At 30.5% G+C, this 19,867-nt stretch overlaps 2 protein-coding genes and 1 pseudogene across 2 annotated transcripts; 1 reads left to right on the forward strand and 2 right to left on the reverse strand.

Annotated features, from left to right (window-relative positions):
- Positions 1–21: 21 nt before the first annotated feature.
- LOC130500268 (uncharacterized) lies at positions 22–1,207 on the reverse strand. Its single transcript, XM_056995077.1, has 4 exons — positions 1,048–1,207; positions 683–854; positions 493–609; positions 22–404 (listed from the first exon to the last, which is right to left on the reverse strand). The coding sequence occupies exons 1-4, from the start codon at positions 1,155–1,157 to the stop codon at positions 231–233; spliced, it is 573 nt and encodes a 190-aa protein (XP_056851057.1). The 5' UTR covers positions 1,158–1,207; the 3' UTR covers positions 22–230.
- Positions 1,208–3,578: 2,371 nt separating this feature from the next.
- LOC130500267 (alkane hydroxylase MAH1-like) lies at positions 3,579–5,364 on the forward strand. Its single transcript, XM_056995076.1, has one exon. It carries the CDS (start codon positions 3,661–3,663, stop codon positions 5,185–5,187), a length of 1,527 nt encoding a protein of 508 aa, XP_056851056.1. The 5' UTR covers positions 3,579–3,660; the 3' UTR covers positions 5,188–5,364.
- A 7,269-nt stretch (positions 5,365–12,633) lies between these two features.
- Positions 12,634–13,756, reverse strand: LOC130499908 (protein NRT1/ PTR FAMILY 8.4-like; annotated as a pseudogene).
- Between the last annotated feature and the right edge of the window lie 6,111 nt (positions 13,757–19,867).

Consider the following 19,867-nt stretch of genomic DNA (forward strand, 5'->3'; position numbering starts at 1 on the left):
AACTACGCACCAGCACCACCATTTTCAGTGAGTTTCATAGGAAAACACAGTTACATAAAGAACATCCATGTAACAACAACAAATCCAGTATGGAGAGAGTTAGAATCTTCAACACAAAACTTTCAAGTATACAGGCAATTTATTTATACAGTAAATAATGGTGGAATGATCCCATAGAATGGTATGGGTTATACAACTCTGGAGAAAAACCGGAAACAACTCCGGAAATGTCAGTCTTTGTCGGTCTCAGATGAGGCAGCCTTTCCAGAATACTTGTTGCGCCAAACCTGTTTATTCTTCTCGATAGTGTTATGGTTTTGAGAAAATTCAGTAAGCCCTTGTCTGAGTGCTCCAAGTGTAACCCCATCACCTACCAAGATGCTTGTCACTCCCATTTTAGAAACCTGTTTAAAACACCAAGAGAATTAAATCATATCAATCAAACGCGCATGTAAAGCTCGGACAAAAGTAGTTTGTTTTTATTTTATTAACTGATTTAATGTTTCTGTCCTCATCATCGAAGAAGAGCATGTCAGTAAACGGCACCCCTGTCCTTGTGTGTATCTTTTGAAAATGCTCCGTCTTGTGAGTCCAACTCGAGAATATTTCCTGAAACAGTCCCCAAAATAGAATTCAAATTTCGGGACAAAGAAAATGATTTGCTAACACAGTGAAACACTACCTTGGCGACGAACATGGACTTAATATTCAATTTGTCAATGAAAGTGTTGGCGATGTCTGAAGTGGGAGATCTGGAAGCAATCGCCATTTGAATTCCTTTCTCTTTCAGAGCACTCACTATACCCTTTGCTTGTGGATACAAAGACGGCATTTCTCGTTTAGAACGACATTCACTGGTAAGAGGAAAACAAACGAACTTTGTGATATCTTTCCAGATTGTTCCTCATTCCAACAAATGTTCTAATAATTCCCAAAATTAAATCATTCGAGACTACAGTTACAATGTTTTTTTAACCCAAACCCAAAATCACACGGACAGTTGATATGTGTTTTGAATTGATGAATCAAATTAGAGAGAAAGGTTACCAGTAGAAAGGCCAGAGAGTATAATCGAGATCAAAAACGACAAGTCTCGGAAGGATCTGAAACATTCCAATGATCTGCATCGCTTCATCTCTAACCTTTTCGTCCGCCATCTTTCTGGGATAACCGAGACAGACTGCGCCTTCTTACAAAGCCCAAAAGGTCAAAAGGTTTTTTTTTGCCGGTTCTTACAGTAAAGACCCTCATGTATTAGTAAAATTATGTATAGTAAGCAGGACTTTAGAGAATTGATTTTGCATCCCTGACAACATAGCTACAAAAAGATTGTGTTCAAATCTCTTTTGCATTTTTTTGGGTAAAATATTGAATTTTATGAGAAATTGTTAGAAATATAAGTTAATTACTACTTTTCAAAAATACCACAAATAAAAAAAAATATTAATATTTGGATTTAAATTTTAGTAATTATTGTGTAGGGTTTAGGAAATAAAATGAAATTGTTAGAAACATAAGTTAATTACTCTCCAATCTAATTCCATTTTTTTCTTATAAAATAAAATGAAGTATGAAATAAGAAATGATCTAATGCAACTCTATATTTTACTCTATGCCAAAAAAACTCTATATTTTATTCTATAATGAAGTTTACTACATAAATAGAATAATCTATCTTTGTTTGTTCATTATTCTATTATGGAATAATATATGGAGTTGGGTTAAAATAATTTCACTCTATTTTTTTCTTTTATTCTATTTTAAAAGAAAAAAAGAAAATTTACATTGGAAATGTTTTTAATACTAAGAAACTGGTTTTATAAAATTTTATATATATTTTGAAAAATTAGTTTAGTGTTGTTTTATCACAAATTTAAATATCTTTGTGAAAATAGTAATTAATCAATAGTAAATTTAAAAATGATATCAAAATTGTGGTAGAATTGAAAATTTCCTAAATTTTTGTAAGAATTTAGATTTTCGACAGTAGTTATAACATGATTAGTAACAAAAAGAAAACGCAAAAAGAAAACAAAAAGTCTTTTCTCGTAACATCAAAGAGACTCTCTCTCAGCCATAGTCTTTGCTCTTCGCACTCAGCCACTTTGATCTATCTTCCTCTTCCTTACAAAATTTGATGGCACTGTGAACTTATCATATCACCATTATAATTGCCACTGTCTAATAGCTTTTACAAAAATTATCCTATAAATAACCTCTTATAATAGCCAAAGAACTCATTTATCAATATAAAACCCTTGTAATACCCTTTACAAGACTTGCTATTTGATTTCTAATTCAAGACTTAATACCTATATGACCTGAAAAAACCTCTCCATATTTTCTAAGAATTTCAAGTCAAAACTGTGAAGGTGTCAACAGACAAACTTAACGATCCAATTCAAAAAATAAAAAATAAACAAAAACTATAAAATTATCACAATGAGAAGAATAAAAGCTTTAGAATCAACAAGTAGTAGACTACGTAATGATCTAGAATCGAACGGTGGTGGGACCAAAGCAGCTAAGACCCATAACTCTCTCCATGGAAGCCTCAGATTTAGCCTTCGGGTTGTCTCTGACGATATCAGCCGTCGACGATGAGGAAGATGATGGGGCGGAAGGTGTACGAGACGTTACAGCGATGGCACGGAGACGAGGCTTTACATCTTTGTTGAAAAAACGGACAGGATAATTCCACCGTGCTTCCACTGCGGCAATTGCCGTTGCCACCAGCCACGAGGTCTGTCTTGCAGTTGTCGCAGCGCCCATCGTTAAGTTGAATGCTGCGGAAAACAAGTGGCTGCTTTAGGTTTTGGAGACGGTACTTTCTCCGCTTCTCCAAGTAAATGAGAATATTAATTTTTTTTCACATTTGGTAAACTATCCTTTTTCATTTTACAAATTTGGGTTCTGTCCGAAATTCTTAAGCGTTTACAAACGTAACCATTTTTCTGAAAAAGGGTTAGTTGGTATTTTTCTTTTTTGGAAAATTAGTTGACTAAAAATAATTATTTCAAGAAAAATTTAGGTATGGAACGAAGTTGTGGACCCATCCGGATGGATGTCTTTGACGAGCATGGTCTGGGGGATGGCAATCTAGTGCATTTTCCATGTGGTCCACAAGTTCCAGTTCACCCTGACTTAACTACAGATCATATTCACAGTGAGATTCAAAGGTAAACATTAGTTTTGGATTTAATGAAATGATGGACCCATTTTGTGGTATGTAACGAAGCTATGGACCCATGTCACCCATCCGATGTTCTTTGGGGAGCATGGTCTCGGACGGAAATTTAGTGCATTTGCTTCTTGTCCAGAAGTCCAGTTTACTCTGAATGTATGAGAAATAATATATAATATAGATGGTTTCATTAGCTACATTAAGGTGAATAGTTGAGTAGTAAGACCCACATAATGAAGTGGTGCACCGGTCGATTGTTACAGTGAATGATATAAATGGTTTGATTACCTACATTAACGTCAATAGGTGGGTAGTGAGATCCACATCATGCAGTGGTGCACGAGTTGATGGGGGCAGTGAATGCTCTTATTCACTGAACAATTCTGTATATAAGTCAAGTCCCTTCTGAACTCTAAGAAGCTATCACACAACACTAATTATCTCTTATCACACTGATTAACCAACCTTCTTCTCTTATGTCTCCAATAACCTTAGTTGGAGTTTTCATATTCATCCTTTGCTTTCTCATATTTGATTACTTCCTCTTCAAGAAACCTCATGACCGAATCCTTAGAAATTGGCCCGTCATTGGCATGCTTCCAGGCCTTATCATGGTCCTCCACCGTGTCTACAACTTCACCGTAGAGCTTCTTGAAAACACCGACTTAACATTTCAATTCAAGGGACCATGGTTTGCCGGAATGGATATGTTGCTTACAGCAGATCCAGCTAACATTCACCATATATTGAGTTCAAACTTCTCAAACTACATCAAAGGGCCCGGTTTTCAAGATGTTTTTGATGTGTTCGGAAACGGAATAATCACAACGGACTCGGAGCTGTGGAAGAGTCTGAGAAAATCTTATCAAGCCATGATCCATCACCAACGGTTTCAAAGGTTTTCAGAGAGTACATTGGCCAGGAAGCTCAAGGACGGGCTTATTCCCCTTCTTGATCATTTTGCAGAGGAAGGCACACCTGTGGACTTGCAAGACGTGTTCGGGAGGTACACTTTTGATACAATATTAATCCTTATAACGGGTTCTGATCCAAAATCTCTATCTACTGAAATGCATGAGGACGAATTTGCTAAAGCTCTGGATGATGTTGGAGAAGGAATTTTGTATAGACATGTTAAACCAAGGTTTTTGTGGAAGCTGCATAACTGGATGGGATTCGGACAAGAGAAGAAGATGGTCCAAGCTAATGCAACTTTCGACCGTGTGTGTGCGAAATACATATCAGACAAGAGAGATGAGATAAGAAGACCACAAGGGATTATTGAAAATTCCGATGGAGAGAGTGAGGATCTCTTAACTTCCTTCATGAAGCTAGATACAGCCACGTACAAGCTCTTGAACCCAAGTGACGATAAGTTCCTCAGAGACACTATCTTAGCCTTCATTCTTGCTGGAAGAGATACAACTGCCTCTGCGCTCACTTGGTTCTTCTGGCTTCTCTCTGAAAATCCTCAAGTTGTAACCAAGATTCGTCAAGAGATCATCAACACAAATCTATCAAGGGCGGGAAATCGCCAAGAGAATATGGACAAGTTGGTGTATTTGCATGGTGCATTGTGTGAAGCAATGCGACTCTTTCCACCAGTTTCCTTTGGACGCAAGTCTTCAATCGAATCAGATGTGCTTCCAAGCGGGCATAAAGTATATCCAAACTCCAAGATTATTATATGTCTTTATGCATTGGGGAGGATGAGAGCGGTTTGGGGAGAAGACGCATTGCACTTCAAGCCAGAGAGATGGGTTTGTGAGGATGGACGCTTAAAACATGAGCCATCCTTTAAGTTCTTATCATTTAATTCCGGTCCAAGAACTTGTCTTGGTAAAAATTTAGCTATGAATCAAATGAAGACGGTGGCAGTGGAGATATTACAGAACTATGACATTAAGGTTGTCAAAGGGCAAAAAGTTGAGCCAGTTCTTGGTTTTATATTGTCAATGAAGCATGGACTTAGAGTCACGGTTAGTAAGAGATGTCCAGCTTGAAATTATGTATTAACTGAGAAAATTTAGTTTGTCCCAAATCTATTGCAAAATTAAGTTATAAAGCTTATAAATATATATTTATCGTATGATTTATTGATGATATTGGGTGGATGGTGGACAACAACATAACATTCTCTAACAATTGTTGTACTTTGATTTTGGTTATAAAGATTAATCAAAATAAGTTATAGAATTTAGAGATCGTTGATTATGTAAAACAATTTTAATTGATAATTGTGGTGAACTCTTTCATTATTTATATGGCTTTTAGTCGGTATTTTTTTCTATTTTCAATTGAAGTTGGTCAAATTTTGTTCTCATAATTTCTTAGCTCTTATTTTTATATTATTTAATGTATATTTATAAAATATCATCTAAAACCTGTTTAATTTAAGATTTTTTTATGAAGGTGTTCGTAGCAATCTATATATAACACATAGTTATATAGATTTAAACGAGGTAGTGAAAATTATAAGAAAATTAATGTAGTGAAAAAAAAGAATAAAGAGCACATTTTATACGAAAACTGAGAGAACGAAGTCAACAACGAACAGCCCCTCGAGCTATGCCTGGGCATTCGGGTCGTCGGGTCGGGTTCGGGCCGGGTCCTTTCGGGTCCGGGTCTTTCGGGTCTAGGAGTTTAGGACCCGATAGGGTAATTTTAAATTTTCGGTTCCGGGTCGGTTCGGGTCGTACCGGGTCCGGGTCGGGTCGGGTCTTATATAGTTAGACCCATTCGGGTAACTAGAATTTTTCGGTTCGGTTCTGTGTCGGGTTCGGGTCGGGTTCGGTTCGGGTTCAACCTAAAAAATACCTAAAAATACAAAAAAAATCTGAAAATATTAATATATCCGAAAATATTTGACATTTTATTTAAAATTTGTGTTTTTATTATATTAAAATTTGTATATATACTAAACTATGTGAGATAGAACAATAGTTGGTTGTCTCCTAGTGGCTGACCCCTTTGCTATGTAGACAAATAACCCGTCTTCGACTCCCCATTGATTCATTTTATTTAATTTATATTATTAATTCGGGTATCCGCCGGGTTTCGGGTTCGGGTCGGGTCGGGTCCAAGACCCGCGGGTCCTCTACAACAAGACCCGATAGGGTAATTTGATCGGGTCGGTTCCTACCCGGACCGGGTTTTTTCGGGTCGGTTTCGGGTCGGGTCTTCGGGTCCGGGTAAAATGCCCAGGCCTACCTCGAGCGCAATGCGTGCCATCCTGTTTTGATAATAGCAGGCAATTTCCTTAGGTACCACTCCGTTCTCCTTTGCTTGTTCCAATAATTTATCAATCCAAGTGATAAATATGCATTTTCCCCATTTGTATGAACGAATCATTTACATACTGCAGTTGACAATACATTTATTTAATTGGTAGTTCATATCGCAAGTGATACTAGTTAATACCAAAACTATATTCTCAGCATTTTGTGTGTTTTCATGCTTAATTTATTTGTAATTACTACAATTTTGTTTACTAATTCCTTTTTGAATGTCTAAAGGTTTTGGGTTCAAAGACCTGTACCTTTTAGATAGCGAAAACCAAATAATAATAAAGTTAACTATTTTAAGAAACTAGACTTTTTCAACGGGAATTAATCTGATGACTTATTAGATATTTATTCTATCAAATTAGGAACATGATCTATTAATATAGATTTAGTCCATCTATTTTAATATAATTATTAAAGTCTATTCCTATTCACTTAAAAAATATTTTACACAAATATGATTACAAAGAAAGAAATGATTAAATGAATACAAATATGAATTTTTTTTTTAAAAATGTAAAACAACAGAAGAAAATCTAACTTGTTATGTAATCTAAAAGTTTTAGTTGCAATGCCAACTAATTTATTTTTTTGCCTTTCGTTAAACATTGCAAAATCACATGTTAACTTTCAAACTAATACATACAAGCAATTTAAACCTTGAACTTTTTGTTCTAACACTTCTAACACTCAAACTGAAAATGCTATGTCATATATCATAGTTACTGTTCCACCAACTTTTTGGATGAGAAACACGTCTGAGGTCTGTTATTATAAAATTTTCAGTTTGAATGTTAGAAGTGTTAAGTTAAAAAAATTGAAGGTTTAAACTGCGAGAATATCATTTTGAAGGTTAAAAACGATTTTCTCCTATATATAAACTTGTACGATTACTAAAATTCGATATTATATACTTAGAGAAATGTCATTGCTAAGTTTGTTGTTTTAAGGTTCTTAAGAAATTATTTATAGTATTATTATTATTTGATACCAATATTTTGTTAAATTAATTGTCTTAAATAAAAATAATCCAGTCATAGTTTGCCAAGTGGACAAAAGAGTTTTAATGAGGTTCTAAAAAAAGATCTATTTTGATAACTCAATCTTAACTTCTCTCCTACTTTTCTATTTTTATGTATAAGCTTATTTTTGGACTTTTTGGATGTCATTAGTTAGACCAACTTGTTTTAGTTTTTTAAGAAAATAATGGCCGGAAATTTTCAACCTAAACTATTTGATTCCCGATAAAACTGCGTTTTTTTTTTTTTTTTTTTGGTAAACATGTTAAGACAAAACTGCGTTTTCTTTAAAAGTATTTTTGCGTTTTTCTTTCAAGACCTCAACGGTGTTAAAATTTTAGTACGGTTCAGCACTTGAATATTTGTCATGAAGTGTTTTGAAAATGTTCTTCTTTTTTTGCTAAAATTTGGTAGTGTTTGGAAAATGTTAAAACACATTATGAATTTATTATTCATATATGTAGCGTGAATGCTTGAAACAAGGACAACTACGTAACTGCGACGCATTTTAATTTTTATAGTTTTTAAAAAAACTAGGATGATATATGTTATAAGTAATCATGTTATAATTTGCTATTTGATTTGACGTTGAACCAACCAAAAACGTAACAAACAACGATTACATATATTATTTTATAAGATAAATACATTTATATATTTGGATTAGTTATAACATTATATGAAAATATATAATACAACAAAAAATATATTATACAACAAAATAAAATAGCAGGAAGAAGGGGAACACAATTTTTTCAAGAAAAAAAAAGAAGGGGAACACAAACTAATAAAACAACAAAAGGTGGGAAAGCAGATCGATCCATCTTATTACTGGTTTGATTACGATAAAATCTGAATTATTCGACCTTTTCAATTTAAGAAAGAAACTATAAATAAAGATTAAAAAGAGAGAAACTAAAAATAAAGAAATGCCTGGCTTTCCCATGTACGCCGACGACTCATGCAAACTTTTTATTCTTCCGGCGAAACACCGACGTAGCCTCTCTATTGCATCTCCTCGAATTCATTAACGGTAACGATGTATGAATATAATTGTCGCTGTGTGTACGTACATACTAGTGTTCCTTCATTTCTCTTCGTCTTCATCATCATCTTGGTAATTGTTTTAAGTTTCTTCTTTGCTAGAGAGAGAGAGAGAGAGAGAGAGAGAGAGAGAGAGAGACTCCTGTTGGAGTTTGTATTTAACTTGTATACGCACACGCATGCTCATTAAATAAAATTATGTTTATTTTATATTATTAGGATACAAATCATCCACATCAATTTATTCCTACTTTTTTACTCTTTCCATTTCATTTAATAGAAATTTTCATCGCAAAATAAGTGTGTTATATAATTTCAATCCAAAATATATAATCTCTTATTTATATTAATTAAAAAAACATTATAACAGTTGAGGTAGTCACTTGTAATTACTACGATAATTCAGAATTTTTTAAAAATTAGGTTGGTCAGTCTATATTATTATAGTACTATTTATGAAGTGATTTGACTTATTTGTCAATTTCTATATAGTTTTAATTTTATTTTATTTATTTGCCAATATTTTTTTTGTTCTCACGTTAGAGTTAAAAATATTGGCGAATAATTAAAGTAAAATTAAAACTATATAGTGCCCATTCATCTCTTAAAGAGTATTTAGGTTTTCTTGCAAATTTCTCGTCAACCGCTCTGATACCAATTGTTGGGATTGTTAAATCCCGTGTCCACATCGGAGATTAGATTTTCCTTTGTCTAATATCCGATGTGGGACTTTGTTTGATATACATAGGAATCATGAAACAAACACGCACCCTCAATTATTTTGAACCCACACAAGCAATTAAAGTCAGTAGTATCATCAAGCTGATCAACACTAAAAGATGATACACACAGGTTTGATTCCTCCAGTGCCAAGTGCTATAAGGTAAAGCCCTGACAAGCAAAACAGCATACTGAACCGTAGTTGCTGGTGGACACAGAGAAGGCCAATACATTCTGCTGGCTTTAAACCCGGAACACTAGCCGAGAGTGTCAACAAAGCCATTCCCTAACAACAAAAGCTATGCAATTTCAGGGATACAAAACTCGAACTTTTAGGGTCTTCTTTTTTTACTCTTCTTACAGTATCTTCCCTAATAAGAGTCAGCAATAAGAGCTCCAAGGAGAGGTGTGATAAAGCAAGAGCCTTGCCAGATCATGACTTGTCTAGCTGCAGAGACATTGGACTTGTGCAGTTCACTAGTGTAATAAGTGATCAGATTCTTGGCGATGAAACAATATTTAAAAAGTAAAAAAAAAATATGTAGTTACCAAAGAATGAACGGGCAAGCTTTCCTGTTTTGTGTGTTCAGTGGTGGGTCTGTCTGCTGATTCCTGAACCATCTTCACCTGAAGAATTTAAGCTCACGTGTTCCTGAGATAAATAGGTCAAAAAAACCCAAAATCAAATTACAAAAGCTATTGGAAGAAGAAAGTAAAGGAAACCTGTAAAAGGGATTCTTCATGTTTTCTTAGTTACCGGCCGGGTGGGTTCCAAAGTGGAAAATACCAAACCATTGAATGTTCTATCTCTTATGTTTTCTTGTCTTTTATTTGTTTTTAAAATTTTTCTCTTAATTGTAGTTAGCATGTTTGAGAGTAATCAAAATTTGTGTTACAAAAAGAAGTCTTATTGAAATTGCTCTTAACCTTTAGTTTGAGATTTTAACCTAGGCTTACGAAAAATGAATATATCCCTGTTTAGTAATTTCTTTAATCAACTTAACTTCTTTCCTTGCTCGAGGTAAAAATCTTGAAAGTTAATGCATTTACAATAGGAGGTGTTGGTTTCAATTCTCGAGAAATGCAGAATTATTTAAATTAATGGAAAAACAGTTTACAAAAAATTTGTAACATGGAGCTAAAAAACCCGTCAAGATTGGATCTTATAGGGCGGATCAAGTGATACAGTCAAACGTGAATATTCATAAGATTAGAGAAATACTATTATTTATGAAGTGATTTTGCTTACTTGTCATGTTCTCCATAATTTTAGCTAATTTTGTTTATTTGTCATGTTTTTATTAAATTTAAACTAAATTATCATTGATTTATTATTTGTTTTTAGCTCAGTCACTAATTTATTAATTTCAAAAACAGTTTTGATGAATCTTGTATATAAATAAAAATGAATTTTATTTCTATTAATATTAAATTTATATGTTATATTAGCTTTTCTTATTTGTCATATTTTTATTAGGTTTTAGACTTTTAGATAGGTTATCGGTTTATTATTAGTTTCTAACTATTCACTATTTTATTAACTTAAATAATGCCCTTACTGAATTTATATATAAATAAAAACGAATTTTATTTTAATGATATAAAGTTTATATTACCCTTACTGAATTTATATATAAATAAAAACGAATTTTATTTTAATGATATAAAGTTTATATGTAATATGCTATATTAAATAATTGATTACAAAATAATATTATAGAATTTTTTAAAAAAATAAGATAACTCTTATATATATATATATATATATATATATATATGCCTATCTGAAAACAATATTTTATTAGACAGTTAAAAAAATTAAGATACAAAACAATTTATAATTAATATTAGTCAACCAAAAAAATATAAATATATTTTCCAACTATCTCTAAGATATGAGTGTTTTAAAAAAACTTAACACAATAATAAGTATATATTTTGATAAAAGATATTTGACATATATAAATATTTTGATGTTTGATTTAATTATTTAAAAACATAAAAATAATTTATTATGCTGATTTTAGATTAATAAGAAATAAACTAATAAGTATTTATAAGAAATTTATGCCCGCATGTGCGGGCAAAACACCTAGTTATACTATTATTTATGAAGTGATTTGATTTATGTATCAATTTTTCCCATAGTTTTAGGTTTATTTTGTTTATTTGTAAATGTTTTGAATTATAGATTCGATATTTTATTGACTTTTCATGCACTCTATTATTTCAATATAAGTCGTATTTTATTTTCAATTATTAATTTTAAAAAATAATTTTAGTGAGTTAACAGATAATTTATCATTATAACTATCTTGAGAGCAATTAAAAATTCTAATGATAGTATCATAATTAAATTAATATTATATTCATTTTAGTAACATAAAAATATTATATATATATTTTTATATTATATTTGGTTTATTAATATTAAATCGTTTTATTTTAATATATATATATATATATATATATATATATATATATATATATATATATATATTATATCATCACATAAGATAAAATGAATCATATATTTTTAGGATAAATTTCTTAACACAGTCGAAATCACTAGTTGTGATAATATTTGAAAATAGTTCGTAAAGAATTAAAAAATATTTATATTATTATTTGTAAGATATTTTTTTTGTTCTCACGTTAAAAGTTAGAGCGTTTAAAGTCTTGATTACACTTAATAAATATTTATATTATATCTGTTAATAAAAATCATTATAAATAAAAATGTATTTCATTAATTTAATAATCATCATTATCTAAAAGATTGCATATCATGTTAACTAAGAGTATTTTATATCATAATATTTTAAAAATAAATATGAATCACTGTATATAGTTTTATGTATATATGAATGTTTTCAAATTTATTTTACGTAGTAAAGTAAATTTTATTAAAATAAAACTTAATAATGTAAAATAAAACAGATTTCATATTTATTTTTAAAATATTATGATGTAAAATACTCTTAGATAACATGATATAAAATCTTTTAGATAATGATGATTATTATTATAGTGATTTTTGAATTGATAATATATTTATTTACAAATTTTGTAAATTTATTAAGTCTGCATGTGCAGACAAAACACCTAGTTTAAAGATATATTATACTTTCTTTCTAAACTAACTATCAAATTGATTAGTAATGTACATATTATTCATTCTTTCATTAAATAAAAGTTACGAAATTAATTAATATAATTAACATATATATGATCATTAATGATTTGAATAAGAAAGATTTGATAATAATTTTAATATCCTCTATCCTTTTTGTTTATTTGTATATTATTAAAGTTATACTATATATCATATAAAATACATAAATATGTTAATATTTTTGGTCTGCTTGTAAACTGTGTCTCACAAAGGGTACAAACAATGAACGGTCATAGATTGGGACAGATATAAGAGTGTCGAAAACCCCGGGTGTAGCAGGAGGTATCTCGAAGTAGCTGATAATCGTTTCATGGACCGTCCTTGTTGCAAAAATAGAGAATCAGAATCTTAACTTCTTCTTTTGAGTCACTGTACATAGGCTTCCATGGGTTGAAATATTCGTCTCCTGACTCCTGAGGTAACAGCCCTTTTGTCAAGAAACCTTGCATAGATATGAGAGACTGTGTGTGCTCAATCTTCCTGCTTCCAGAGATTTTATCTTCTGTTTCAAACAGAAATGCGATGTCTTAATCGTCAGGGCCATTGAGATTTATGTTACGGTATGAAGCTACAAGAACTTGGCAAACTCTTGTAATAGGGCTGCCCTCCAGGTTTCTGAAACTTATAAAGCGGAGTTCCAAAGGAGAAACTCACGATAGAGTCCCATGAAGAGAGTAGGAATCATGAAACAAACACGCACCCTCAATTATTTTGAACCCACACAAGCAATTAAAGTCAGTAGTATCATCAAGCTGATCAACACCAAAAGATGATACACACAGGTTTGATTCCTCCAGTGCCAAGTGCTATAAGGTAAAGCCCTGACAAGCAAAACAGCATACTGAACCGTAGTTGCTGGTGGACACAGAGAAGGCCAATACATTCTGCTGGCTTTAAACCCGGAACACTAGCCGAGAGTGTCAACAAAGCCATTCCCTAACAACAAAAGCTATGCAATTTCAGGGATACAAAACTCGAACTTTTAGGGTCTTCTTTTTTTACTCTTCTTACAGTATCTTCCCTAATAAGAGTCAGCAATAAGAGCTCCAAGGAGAGGTGTGATAAAGCAAGAGCCTTGCCAGATCATGACTTGTCTAGCTGCAGAGACATTAGACTTGTGCAGTTCACTAGTGTAATAAGTGATCAGATTCTTGGCGATGAAACAATAGTTAAAAAGTAAAAAAAAATATGTAGTTACCAAAGAATGAACGGGCAAGCTTTCCTGTTTTGTGTGTTCAGTGGTGGGTCTGTCTGCTGATTCCTGAACCATCTTCACCTGAAGAATTTAAGCTCACGTCTTCCTGAGATAAATAGGTCAAAAAAACCCAAAATCAAATTACAAAAGCTATTGGGAAGAAGAAAGTAAAGGAAACCTGTAAAAGGGATTCTTCATGTTTTCTTAGTTACCGGCCGGGTGGGTTCCAAAGTGGAAAATACCAAACCATTGAATGTTCTATCTCTTATGTTTTCTTGTCTTTTATTTGTTTTTAAATTTTTTCTCTTAATTGTAGTTAGCATGTTTGAGAAGTAATCAAAATTTGTGTTACAAAAAGAAGTCTTATTGAAATTGCTCTTAACCTTTAGTTTGAGATTTTAACCTAGGCTTACGAAAAATGAACATATCCCTGTTTAGTAATTTCTTTAATCAACTTAACTTCTTTCCTTGCTCGGGGTAAAAATCTTGAAAGTTAATGCATTTACAATAGGAGGTGTTGGTTTCAATTCTGGAGAAATGCAGAATTATTTAAATTAATGGAAAAACAGTTTACAAAAAATCTGTAACATGGAGAAAAAAAACCCGTCAAGATTGGATCTTATATGACGGATCAAGTGATACAGTCAAACGTGAATATTCATAAGATTAGAAAAATCTTGAAATTTTGTAATAATATAATATACTAGGTGTTTTGCCCGCATTTGCAGGCATAATCATTTTACGAATATTTGTTAGTTTACATCTTTCTAACTTAAATGTTTTCAAAAAGTGTAAATCAAACATCAAATTATTTATATATGATAATGTTTTCATCAAAATATATATGTTTATTACTGAGTCAAAAATTTAAAATACTCACATCAAAATATATATGCTTATATTTATAGAAATGATTTTAAAGTTAATATTGAACTATAAATGTTTTATTCTTAATTTTTAATTATTATAATTGAAAATATTATTTTAAAATAACAACAATATATATATAATAATTATCTTAATTTTAAAAATAATGATTTATATTAAACAAATAATTCCACCAATGTTTTCAAAATGTTTAGGAAATCTCTTATGTTTTAAAATATTGATTTTTTCTTTGCGATTTGTTTTCTGTATATTTGCTCATACACCATGTTATCGAGTTTTGATTTGATAGAACATAAACATGAGTTTTTGTGGTAACACATATTACAAAAATTTACAATTATTAAAAAACATATTTAAAAGTAATAAATTAAAATAATAAATTGTATATGCTGTCGATGAGTTTATATCAACAAAATCCTAAAATATATAATCTTTTTAATACCATAGATTTAATCCTTTCGACATATAAGAGAAGAATATTTTTATTTAATATTAATAAGATTTATCTAATAGTTGTGTAGATGATAAATATCATATTATTCTCAAATTTTTTATTATCTGATATACAAATATTACTAAAATCTATACTTTTATTTAAGAAATAATAATTTTAGTTAATAAGATAATTATTGACTAAATCTAAAATCATGGAGAAGCTGACACATAAGCAAAATAATTATATTATTTAATAATTATTCCAATTACAAAGTTCAAAATAGTTATATTATTTAAATTCATAAATTAATTAGAATTTTGAAATAGTTATATTATTTAAATTGATAGATTAATTATTAAAGCTTAAAACTAATTATAATGACAAATAAGAAAAAATAGATAAAATCATGTAAAATATGACAAATCAGAAAAATTACTTTAATTTAAATTAATAGATTAATTATTAAAGCTTAAAACTAATTATAATGACAAATAAGAAAAAATAGATAAAATCATGTAAAATATGACAAATCAGAAAAATTACTTTATATAAATTAATTAGAAATTTCGAAATAGTAATCTTATTTAAATTAATAAATTAAATATTTAAAGTAAAAACTAATAAAAATATGAAAATAAGAAAAATTAGATAAAATCATGGAGAATGTGACAAATTAGCAAAATCACTTTATATAAATTAATTAGAAATTTCGAAATATTAATATTATTTAAATTAATAAATTAAATATTTAAGCTATAACTAATAAAAATATGACAAATAAGCAAAATTAGCTAAAATCAAAGAGAATGTGACAAATCAGCAAAATAACTTCATAAATAATAGTATAGATAGATTGAGTGTTAAAAAGAAAAATCTTGAAAGTTGTTGAAAACATACATACTGATTTGATACGAGCTAAATACATAATGATTTGATAATGCAATCTCTATCTTGGTTTTAAAAGAAAGTTATACCTTAACCTTTCCACGATATTAAACATTTACATTAGATTTTTTTTCTATATTTTTTGACATTTACATACACGTTGGGGCCGTTGGCATACTCCAATTTTGCAAGTTACATACGTTGGCATACTCCATCTAACACAGGACAAACTAAACGAGTTACAAGTATACAAATTTTCAAGAGAAATATTAAATTTTGTAACTTGAGCAATAAAATATTGCTTTACCTGCTTGTTCTTTTTCATAATTTCGGGTGTATGAAAACATATCGTAAGAATATTCAGTGCTCCTATCAAATCTAAATATCTTCTTAATTAACTCACTTCAAGTAATATAGATATAATCATTAAATCCATATCGCTTTCACATTTACTTAGTTCTTCGTAACAATTACGAAAGCTTGTCATATATATATAGTTTTCTCTTCATTTATAATTGCCGCTATATCTTGTTTTAGTGGCCTGACTGACTGATTTATCCAATTTGAGAACATTACGTAAGAAAAACACCAGATATTTTTTTTTTATAATTAATATCTAAGTTGAATTTACCAATACGTCATGTTAAATACTTTCAAGTAGCTCACATCAGGGGCGAAGCTAGGGTGTTGGGAGGGGGTGCCTGTGCACCCATAATCTTTTTGAAAAACCAATGCATTCTTTCACAAATTTTTTTATGTGCACCCAAAAATATTTTAATTTAATACTAGTGCACCCATGAAAATAGTTGTCTGGATTCGCCCCTGGCTCACATACCTAGTTTATACGATATCTATTTCGCATTAAATTATTTTCAGTAACAAGCAACAAAATATACACACTGACATTTTAAAATTTATGTAAAGTGTGTTTAATTAGGCGTGTGACTATTTATAGGCCATGGACGTTTGGAACACAAACTCTTTTCAAAGAACAAAAAAAAAAACTACAAATCAAAGAAAAATGAATACCGCTACCAATTTTCTTGTGATGCTCTTGTTCATTGGAGTTCTTTGTACTGATGTAGGCGCAAGGAAGCTCGAGAAAGTGTCCAAAGAACTGATGGATCAAAAACCCCTTATGCTTCCGCCATTGCCATCAACGCTTCCGACACCAGTGATTCCGCCAGTACCCATCCCTGGATTAGGTGAAGCAGTCTCTGCAACAAAAGGAGTTGAGAACGGAGTAGGTATGTTGTCCAAAGACACCAAATTAGGCATCTCTATTCCTAAAACTGCCGCTACCAACGGCGTTGGAACTGAGCTTGTCCTTACTGTTACAAGTACGGCCATCAGAGTGATAACTGCCAATGATAATGCTACATCGGGTCCTGGTGGTCCTGGCTCTAGTGCAGCTGGAAGAACCTATGTAAGTACCTCTGGAAATGTCACTGTCGATGGTCCTAACCCAAGTGCTTATTCTACCAGTATCGCTAACCGTCAAGATGGTGCCGATGGTCCTAACCCAAGTGCTTATTCTACCAGTATCGCTAACCGTCAAGATGGTGCCGATGCTGAAGCGGGTCCCGACGGTGCTAAAAGCAATGGATCTAGTAACGGATATGCCTACACCAGGGCGGGTGGCAGCATTGGCAACAGTGTCCCTTGAACAATTAATAATACTCCGCAAAATCAGCAATCTCTTCTGTATTCATAAATAAAACTAGAGATTGTCACCTCTATCAATTATGATATTATGTTACTCGCCATGTGTAATGTCTATTGTATATATATGAAATCAATGCAATACTTCCGACCTAATTAATCTCCGCTAGTAAAATACATACGCATGTGTTTTCTTGGTTACCTATGCATGACAAAATATACGACCTTGTTTCGTTTCATGCCTTCATCTGAATGATAGGCTCAGCGGTTGGATAACGCATGTTCTTGTTGCGTAGTGTCTATGAATTTCAGTTCTATGCAGCCACTTTTTTTTATGCAGCCTCTTTTTGAACGCAACAAGTACATGTCCTCCTCAGAATTTACTAAAATATCTAAGACTAACAAAACTCGCTCAAGAATCATTAATCCATTCGCGTCATCAGTTCAAAAACTCATCTTCCATCTCCTGTTTCATACTCTTAAACATATACTGTACGAGGGAACTGATGGAAGAATAACCAAAAAATAAAAGAAAGATAATATAAATCCCAACTAAAGGGAGTTATTGCAACCTTCTAGCGTCGGTTAAAGAATCCGAAAAGGAAGTTAGAAAATATTTGTCATGATACTGATCAAGTAATCTGACGTTGGAGAAGTAACTGATTACATACTCGATTTTAACACAAATGACAAGACAATATTAGAAACCCTATCTATAGTTTCAACTTTCAAAATATGATACTGCTACAAGTTTATAATTCACGAGGTTGACTTCGGGTAATTTCACATCTTGGTACGACCATTAGTTGTAATTTACCAATGCATTTAGGTATGCATGTTTCTTGTAAGAAAGGCGCACGTATCCCAATAAATTCATATATTTTCTCAGTTTTATAATAAGCATCATTCTAACTGTTTTTAGAATTTTGGTATTTCAGATAAGTTTTTAGTATTATAATTTTTTTTTAATTTTCAGATTTGATATTTTGGTTATAGTTTGTTACCCAAACTCGAACAGAAACTCACGGGTCCAAAAAACTCAATAGGCATTTTTTTCCATCCAAAATTCGAATCTGTATTTTTGTGTTGGTTTCAGTTCAATTTTTGGGTTCAGATAGAATGAATAAGCCCAATAAAAAGTTATATAAAAGTGTACATAAAATTTTTAAATAAACTTATTCATGAATTATATAATTTTAAAAAAAATCTTATTTGATATAGTACATTTTATAGCATAATAATATACAAAATTCTAAAATATGAATTCATATCAAAATTTGTTTATAACCCAAAAAATCCAGAATCTACTTTGATTTATAAAACTGTTAAATAAAACATTATCGCTTGTATTCTTTTGCTTTATTAACATTAAATTTAAGGTAGCACTGAACAATATATATCTACAGTAATATTATAGCACAAAAGAAAAAACCACACCCAACCGTTATATCCCTCTCTCTAGAATTAGAGAAAAAACAAAACTTGAAAAGATTATAAAATAGTAAAGTAATTCGAAACAGCAATGTGAAATATGGAGTTTAATTAAGTTTTTATTATCTATACTATTATTTGCGAAGTAAAATTTTGGATTCGAGCTCTCACGTTAAAAGTTAGAGTGGTTAATATCGTTTATACCCTTAATAAATAAAATATATAAATTAACTCTAAAATAAAAACGAATTAAAATGATTAAAAATAATAATAACAATAATAAGAAGAATTATCTGAAACCTAATATATATTAAAATATAAAATATGATATAAACACATATATAGTGTGATTTTGGATTCGAGCTCTCACGTTAAAAGTTAGAGTGGTTAATATCGTTTATACCCTTAATAAATAAAATATATAAATTAACTCCAAAATAAAAACGAATTAAAATGATTAAAAATAATAATAACAATAATAAGAAGAATTATCTGAAACCTAATATATATTAAAATATAAAATATGATATAAACACATATATAGTGTGTTGTTATCTGAAATTATCTTTTAATAATAAATTAAACTAAAATAAAACAACACATAACTAAAGATTAATCAAGAAAAATTATCAGTTTTATATAACTGAAAAGAGAACATTTAGTTTATAATACTATATTCAAAGCGATTTTCTTTCTCTCACGTTAAAAGTTATAGCGTTTAAAATTTTCATTATTCTTAATACATAATTAAATTAGATTTGTTAATATAGAATTACTCACAAATTTAAAACGAATTTCATTAATTTGATTCTCATCATTATCTACAAAATTATATATTATGTGATCCAATAATATTTACATCAAAATATTTTTAAAATAAATATAAATCCATGTATATAGTTTTGTGAATATATGAATATTTTCAAGTTGTTTACATAATAAAT

This window comes from Raphanus sativus, chromosome 9 (genome assembly GCF_000801105.2).
Source record: "Raphanus sativus cultivar WK10039 chromosome 9, ASM80110v3, whole genome shotgun sequence".
Taxonomy (NCBI): Eukaryota; Viridiplantae; Streptophyta; class Magnoliopsida; order Brassicales; family Brassicaceae; genus Raphanus; species Raphanus sativus.